The sequence below is a fragment of the Oryza brachyantha genome, chromosome 3 (genome assembly GCF_000231095.2).
Source record: "Oryza brachyantha chromosome 3, ObraRS2, whole genome shotgun sequence".
Classification (NCBI taxonomy): Eukaryota; Viridiplantae; Streptophyta; class Magnoliopsida; order Poales; family Poaceae; genus Oryza; species Oryza brachyantha.
In genome coordinates, this window is record NC_023165.2 from 19,713,206 (window position 1) to 19,721,364 (window position 8,159).

An 8,159-nucleotide genomic window follows, 5' to 3' on the forward strand; every position below is an offset into this window, starting at 1 on the left:
ATGAGGAAGCCCAACACAAGATCCACCACGCAGAGGAACGAGCATTACCACTGCAACGGCATTGATGGTCAAGAAAAGTATTTCTTCAAGGTCATGATTTATGATTTTCGTCAAACAATGGTAAGTTATCTAGACTAAGAACGCACATGAGTACTCGCTTTGGTAACTTTTGGGAATGTTTTGGTAAGTAATCTTTACTGAAGTAGGCAAAACATGCTAGGATTAATTCTGTCAGTTTTGCTTTCTACTCAAAACTGAATAAACTCTTTCAGCTGCTCTCTAGTTGGCCATATGAACCGAGCTCTTTATGTAGCAAAAGCCCTTCTAAATAGAAGGATTTGTTCAGTTTTGAGTAAAAAAACAAAACTGACAGAATTTATCCTAGCATGTTTTCCCTACTTCAGTAAAGATAAACAAAGCTGTTTTTAAAACTAATATCTTATTTACCTTGTTGCTGCAGATCATACCTGATAAATTTGCGCACCACTTCAAAGGTGTGACAGCAAAAATCGTTAAGCTAGAATCGCGGAGCGGTTACACCTTCGATGTTCAAATTACTAAGAAGCTGAATAGGTTGGTCCTTGGATCTGGATGGGAGTCATTTGCTAGTGCTCATGACTTAAAAATGGGTGACTTCTTGGTATTCAAATACAATGGGAACTTGCTGTTGCAAGTGTTGATCTTTGATCCGAGCGGCTGCGAGAAAGCGGCACCATGTTCTATGAAAAATGCCATTGGTCATTTTGGACAAAGGTGGGGAGAACCCATTGATACTTCAAGTTTTCAGGATCATCAACAGAAACCTCCACAAAGTGGAAATGAGCATTGGATGCAAAAGGATAGATCATGTAAGGGGAATAAGATTGGCAATGTTAGATCATCAAGCACCCCATCCAAGTATTCAGGTAATAACTCATTAGCAAAATGTACATTTGATTGCATTTAAGCCATGCTTTTGGGGTGGACGAGAAATATTATCTTCACAAAATGTGAGAACACAATTGTCCCAGGTTGCATTCTGCCTCGTGGAATATGTCTTCCTGAGTTTCAGGAGAAGAAGATGAAAGAAATGATTCAAGCTATCCAATCCAAAACCCCAATGTACGGGAGTGTCATGACAAAATCCAGTGTTTTTGGAAGCCATTGTGCTCTTGTGAGTAACAGTATCTCTTCCTGAATTGGTATTTATACTAATTGTGCATACTATTTTTAAAAACATATAATCATGCAGCCAACTTGTCTAGCATTGCAAATACATTGCGAGACACCAAAAAATAATTTGCTCCAATTGCCGAACTAATTCTTTATTGCCCTTTGTAGAAATAACTGTTTTTGAAAAAGATCCAAGTTCATATTGAGACATTTAGTGGGTTTAATTTTCTGAAGGTATTAATCTAGTCAAATTTATCCATCATACTATCGTTGAGCTCCGACAGATCTGATTTATTCATCCCACATCCCACAGTTCATGTGAATAAGTTTACATAGCTTAACATCGGCATGAATTTAAACACAATATACCCCTGTATAAATTGCAAAATAGTAGAACATATATTACTAACACTTTTTTCCATCAATAACTAGGAAATATCTCGACGATATGATGCATATCTTCCATACAGTGGCCAAGAACTGGTGCTCCGACACCATGAAAAAAGTTGGGAAGTGCGTTTTTGCAGATACAAGAACAAATCTATAAAGTTTACTCAAGGTTGGAAAAGATTTGTGCAAGAAAACAACCTGAAGATAGGAGACCTATGCCTCTTTCAGACTCTAAAGAAAAATTATTCGATGAATGTCCATATAATTCGCACTATCAGGTCATCAAGTACCCTATCGAATGTTTCAGGTAATAACTAAAACTCACATCGTCGAAACTTTATATTAGCACAAATGTACATTTGATTAAATTTATTCCATACTTTTGGGTAACGGAGGGGGTATCAACTTCAGAAATTGTGAAGACAAATTTGTGTCAGGTTGCGTTCTACCTCGTGGAACATGCCTTCCTAAGACTCAGGAGAAGAAGATGAAAGAAAAGATCCAAGCTATACATTCCAAAACCCCAATGTTTGGTGCTGTCATGAAAAAATGCAGTGTTTCTTGTGCTCTTGTGAGTAACATTGTCTTTTCCGGAATGGATATTTTATATCAAAGTAAATTTCATAAAACCACATGTAGTATGAACCAAGTTACAGAAAATTAGTGTTTTTGGTATGTGGTAAATATGTATTATGGTCATATAAATCTCATAAAACCATACTTTTGATTAAATATAAGTTATAAATTACATGTATTTTATATCAGATTTATAAGTTCTTTGACATATCATTTACAAGTGGTAGTCTCCTAACATTAATTATTTTATTTTGCTCTAGTACCAAATTAAATTGGTTAATAGCGTGATTTTGTGAAGCTCGTGTACCATAATACCAGTGCTATATCCGATGTGTCGAAACCCCAATGGTTTTGTGTAACTTAGACCATAATCCATGTGGTTTTATAAAATTTACTCTTATATTAATTTTATAATATTTTTATAAACGGATAATCATGTAGTCAAGCAGTTAGCTTTGCATGTACATCAGAGCCAAATGGCATAGCAAAACCACGTGTGTCGCCCTGCCTGCTTGGAAAAATCGGGTATACTTTCATAAATAATTTTCAAATCTCATATATTCTTGCAAATAGCACAAAAAAACAATATATTTCAAAACTTAGTTCAGAGAAAATTACATATGTGCACATCGGGATTATTTACAAATTGCAACATATTTTCAACCATCATCATATCGCTAACACATTTTTCCTTGAATATATAGGAAATATCTAAACAATATGATGATGCATATCTTCCATACAATGCCCAAGAACTGATGCTCCGACACTGTAGGCAGAGCTGGAAAATTCGGTTTCGCAGATACGGGAACAATACCAGAAAGTTTTCACAAGGCTGGAAAAAATTTGTGCTTGACAACAACTTGCAGATGGGAGACCTATGCCTCTTTGAGATACTGACGAAAATAAATTACACAATTAATGTCCATATAATTCGCAAATGCTAAAAGATTGTATGCCTTTAACGCAATTTATGTCAGGATTGTTTTCGCTGCTGGTGCTGAATTTTTAACTACTCCTTCCGTATTTGTAGATGTTGCTGATGACTTTTTGTTGCATTTTTTTTTGTTGTCTGTCTTGTTAAAAAGGTTATATAAATATAAAACAAAAGGTTAAACGTGCAATAGAAAGTCATTTGTTAAAATACTGAGTATCTCGTAAGCTTATAGCTTCTCATCTTTTTGTTTCTACTATGCTTATAAGTTAATTTGAATTTTTAACTTTAAATTTGAAGTGAAATTTGGGTTTTTTCCACTATAGTATATTCTTTTGCCTTTGCTTTTAGCTACTTATATAGCTAAAAATAAATATATAAAAATATTATTTACAAATTATTTCTTAATCGTAAATAAGCCGTTTGGCTTATGTTCCCCAAAGGCCAAACGATGGACTCGTCATCTGAAGATTGCGTTGTGATTTTAATTGGACGGTTGGTAGAAGTTAAACCTTGTCTTTACTATGCGCTACGTGCACCTGCAGCGTGGTCAACACAAGCTGCGTTGGCAGCTAACATGTAACGCCATTTGCACATAAACATGAGAAACCATTTTTAGCATAAAAGAGATGCACTCAAATCTTTAGGGCAGGTATATTAATAGTGTAGACGACGTGTCTATTTCATATACACAAACAACTTACGATCGTCTGTAAAATATTTAATATTATTTTTATGCCTTTATTTATTGTATGTAACCAATGCATGAAGTTCTTAATAAAAGTTAAATACAGCCTAGGAGCATGTGCAAGTGCCTAAGCAATTAAGGAATGAAGAGACGGCGCAGTTTTTTCTTAAATTAATAATGATAATTAATCTGATGTGGATGTATATATACGTTTTGTTGTTATACATGTCTTTATGGGGTGGACATGGCCCCAATTAAAATTTTATTTGTGTACTAAAATCAAAAAGTGTGAACGAGAGATAATGTTACCAAGAGTTGGGAAGTTGAAATATTTATGACTCAATCCATTTGACTGACCCACTAAAGTTGCCACAGTTAAGCTAGCCAATGCTTGTACTCTCTAGTCTCTACTCTTTACTCCCTACTCGAGTATAGGCTATGTTTAGTTCCATAAAATTTTTCTTAAAAACATTAAATTTTTGGTCATTTAAATAGAACATTAAAACTAATTATACAATTATGTGGGAAATCGTGAGACAAATCTTTTAAGCGTAATTAGTACATGATTAGCCATAAGTGCTACAGTAATCAACATATACTAATAACGGATTAATTAGACTCAAAAGATTCGTCTCGCGGTTTCCAGGCGAAATCTGAAATTTGATTTTTTATTTATGTCTAAAAACCCCTTCCGACATCCGGTCAAACGTTCGACGTGATCCTTTTTGCCAAAAATTTTTGACAACTAAACACGGCCATAGTTTGCCTGCACTGAAAATTGATTAATGCAGAAGTGCAGATGCAAGTGGGCATTTAATGTAGTTACTGGGTAAACGGAAGCCTAATGCCCTTGTTATAACCTACTAATAGGCACATCGAAGCTGGAGGGGCACTTGGTTCTCCCGCTGAAACAAGTTAAGCTCCTCTCCCCAGCTACTGGTTGTAAGAAAGGTAGGATCCTTCTGTGCTTTCCATTTTTCTTATTTGCAATCTCTCTTTCTTATGTGATTCAGTTAAAACTAGTTTGCAGAAAGGATTTGCCACACATCCCCTGAAATCTGACAAAAGTATGTATTTTTTTAACCCTTTTCCTGTTTGCTGAAACTTCCCCAAATTTGACTAGGATAACATCTCTCTTGTGCTTGTGCAATTATAAGATGAGAAGACCTGGTGCGAGATGCAAGGAGGAACATGCACATTTCAACAGAAACCACGTAGATGGGCCAGATATGAATTTCTTCAAGGTTATGATTGGTCACTTTCGTGAGAGAATGGTAAGTTATTTTCAGCTGCCATGTGTTCTTGGGTAATTTGTATCTATTCAACTCCACAGCTTAGTTACTAAGCCAATCTGTAGAGTATAGCCTGTTGTCTTAGCGATTTCATCGCCTTCGGAGTAAACTCAACTAAATTCTCATATTTTTGTTTATATTTATGCTTATAAACCAAAATTTAAATTTTAAAACTTAAATTATGAGTTGATTTTAGGGTTATTTCATTGCAGTTTATTTTCCATTATTAGCTTTTATATGGCAAGAATACCTATATAACAATTTACCTATATATTATTTTTTAATTATTAATAAGTGATTTCGCTTATGCTTCTAAACAACCAAAAGATTAAGCCAACCTATAGCAAAAAGATGGAGTCTAGTCGAATATTTCTAAATGCAATCTCATGTGTGCAAGCAAGATTTGCTAGATAGGATATAAAAAATTAGTTGTAGTTTAAAATAAATTTGTGATTAAGGTAGCTTCTAAATTTTGTTAGCATCCACTCTAGAAAAAGTGGAGACAATTCTAGCATGGTGAGTGCTGAAAAGTAAAAAGAAATACAAATAATTGAATTATTGACTTTTGTTTTACAGGTTTGCTTAATGCTTGTGCACAAACAGATGATGAAAATATTTTTGTTTATTGAGCAACTCTTGGCACAAATAGTCAAATACTTTCTGTTTAGCGTTTGATGATTAAAAAAAACACCACACCTGTTGTAGCAAAAAGCCATTTTTACTACTGCCTCATGCTTAAGAGCTGTGCCTTGTGTTTACTGTTTTTCTGCAGACCATACCAGATGAGTTTCAGCAGTATTTCAGGGGCAAAATACCAAGAACTATAAAGCTGCGATCACGCAGCGGTTGCACTTTTGATGCTGAAGTCACCAAGAATCTGAGCAAATTATCCCTTCAATCAGGGTGGAAGGCATTTGCAACTGCTCATGACTTGCAAATGGGGGATTTCCTCGTATTCACTTATGAAGAAGGGATCTCCGAACTGAAGTTTCTTATCTTTGGCCCAAGTGGCTGTGAGAAAGTGCCTTCATGCAGTTTGCATGATCATTCTCCAAGCAATTCTCAGACACAGTGGGGTAGCTCAAAGCAAGAAAACAACATCGCAAATATCGGTTTGTCGATTTCTCTACCAAGTCATCAATGATAGCTCATAATGTCAAAACCTACCATAACAGTTGTAAATTTGGAGTTCATTGGAATAGTAGTATTTATGATTTCACCCCATTTTTTTTCCATATAGAAGATGCTGCATTGCAAGGAGATGACTTCCAAGTTCATCCTCTTCCGGGTTGCATCATCCCAAAGCGCACACGTCTTACTGATGCGCAGAAGCAGCAGCTGGAAAACAAAGTTCAGGCTATCCATTCTGAAATCCCCATCTATGGGTGCATCCTGAGGAAGACTAGTATCCAAGGAAAACCTCAAACTGTGGTGAGTTAAAAGCTTAAAAGTTTCTTCTTGAACATAACCATGGGTCCATTGCGATGTTTCCTATCCCTTAATTTTGTTTTCATTTCTGATGTTTTAGTTTGTCAATGGAAATACTGGACTGTACATATATATATATATATATATATATATATATATATATATAGAATTGCCATTGTAAAGAACCCTTTCTCTCTGTAATCAGGACATATGTCCAGAATATGCTGATGTGTATCTTCCATCCAACAAGAGGCTGAACATTCGACTTCAACGTCATGGCAAGAACTGGGATGTGCAATGCCGCACTAATAAGATAGGAAGTAAAAGGCTCTCGAAAGGGTGGATTTGTTTTGCACGTGACAACAACTTGCATGTGGGAGACATCTGCCTCTTTGAGCTTCTCAACAACAAGGAATGCACAACTATGAATGTTCATGTCATTCCTGAAAAGTGAAGAAAAAAAATTGATCTTGCGCTAACGGTGCTGACTTTTGCAGTGTTCTGCAGATAAACCCCATGTTCTTGCAGGTAAAAAATGGCCAGAACATCTTTTTTTTCTTTTATGTTCTTCTGGGAGCTTGTGGCGCCCTTTGTTTTCTCTTTTATCCTCTAGGGTGCCCAGCCCTATCCTGTGTATTATATTCATCTCATCTGGGCATTATAGAAATCTATCCATCGCCAGGTTGGTTTGTTTGCAAAGTTATGAAACAGGTCTGTATGGTATTTCCACCGTTCTACATTACAAACATTACAAGATTTTTTTGTCTTGCCTAAATTAACATATGTGGTAAAGAATCTAGACACATATATAAAACATATACATTGATGTATGGATAAATCTAGATAACACCAGAAAGTCTTATAATATATAACAGAGGTAGTATCTCATAAAGCCATTAATTAAATTCTTGAATGAAAAATTTAGCAAGTGAATTCCTGTAAGGCTCAACCGAGCTCATTTGAACAAGTAATTAAAAGGGGTTTCACTCACTCGTTGATTTATTTTGGTTGTGCAAAATTGATGGATGATGGGATTAGGGGTGGACAGAAAGCTCGTGGCTCGTTAGCTCGTTCGACTTGTGACAAACTCGGTTCGGCTCGACTCGGCTCGTTTCATTTTTCTAACGAGCCGAGCTAGCATTTTAGCTCGTTAGAGATAACGAGCCAGCTCGAGCTGGCTCGTGAGCCTAACGAGCTAGACCAAAGACACAAGATTCACCGGTGTTCATTGATTTTACCCTGGAATGCATGTGTTTAGTACTTTATAGGTTCACCATGTGATTTGTTGGTTCAAACTTTAATATTTAAATATAATTTCATATAATTTACATGTTTGAAATAAAAATTTGCTTGTATAACCTATTAAAAAATTATTTAGGTTAACTTTTTATGCATGGCTCACGAGCCTAACGAGCCAGCTCGAGCTTTATAACGAGCCGAGCCGAGCTAGGTTTTTAGCTCGTTACGATAACGAGCCGAGCCGAGTCTTAACGAGCTGGACCGAGCCGAGCCGAGCCGGCTCGTTATCCAACCCTAGATGGGATGGATCTCAAACGTTGTATGCCATGTGTGAGTGCAAACCCTAAAAAGAAACATCAGAAGAGGCTCCCATCTAATGCAGTTAATTAACCTCGTTAGAGCACTAATCCATGTCCATGCTATGCCCAGAAAATAATTCATAAATTCACATGGAAATTCG

At 36.0% G+C, this 8,159-nt stretch overlaps 2 protein-coding genes across 2 annotated transcripts; both read left to right on the forward strand.

Moving 5' to 3' along the window:
• LOC107303386 (putative B3 domain-containing protein Os03g0621600) lies at positions 1–1,177 on the forward strand. The gene is made up of 3 exons (XM_015834487.1): positions 1–120; positions 461–905; positions 1,011–1,177. The coding sequence occupies exons 1-3, from the start codon at positions 1–3 to the stop codon at positions 1,175–1,177; spliced, it is 732 nt and encodes a 243-aa protein (XP_015689973.1).
• A 3,455-nt stretch (positions 1,178–4,632) lies between these two features.
• LOC102716952 (putative B3 domain-containing protein Os03g0621600) lies at positions 4,633–7,160 on the forward strand. Its single transcript, XM_040522546.1, has 6 exons — positions 4,633–4,691; positions 4,764–4,807; positions 4,898–5,014; positions 5,805–6,144; positions 6,273–6,463; positions 6,666–7,160. The coding sequence occupies exons 3-6, from the start codon at positions 4,898–4,900 to the stop codon at positions 6,912–6,914; spliced, it is 897 nt and encodes a 298-aa protein (XP_040378480.1). The 5' UTR covers positions 4,633–4,691; positions 4,764–4,807; the 3' UTR covers positions 6,915–7,160.
• Positions 7,161–8,159: the final 999 nt, after the last annotated feature.

Bases quoted from the DNA above. Each gene is read 5' to 3' on its own strand.
- LOC107303386 (XM_015834487.1), top strand. From the start codon at position 1: ATGAGGAAGCCCAACACAAGATCCACCACGCAGAGGAACGAGCATTAC. The intron at 121-460 runs GTAAGTTATCTA...TTGTTGCTGCAG, and splicing joins ATGATTTTCGTCAAACAATG to ATCATACCTGATAAATTTGC. The intron at 906-1,010 runs GTAATAACTCAT...CAATTGTCCCAG, and splicing joins CACCCCATCCAAGTATTCAG to GTTGCATTCTGCCTCGTGGA.
- LOC102716952 (XM_040522546.1), top strand. From the start codon at position 4,898: ATGAGAAGACCTGGTGCGAGATGCAAGGAGGAACATGCACATTTCAAC. The intron at 6,145-6,272 runs GTTTGTCGATTT...TTTTCCATATAG, and splicing joins AAACAACATCGCAAATATCG to AAGATGCTGCATTGCAAGGA. The intron at 6,464-6,665 runs GTGAGTTAAAAG...CTCTGTAATCAG, and splicing joins AAGGAAAACCTCAAACTGTG to GACATATGTCCAGAATATGC.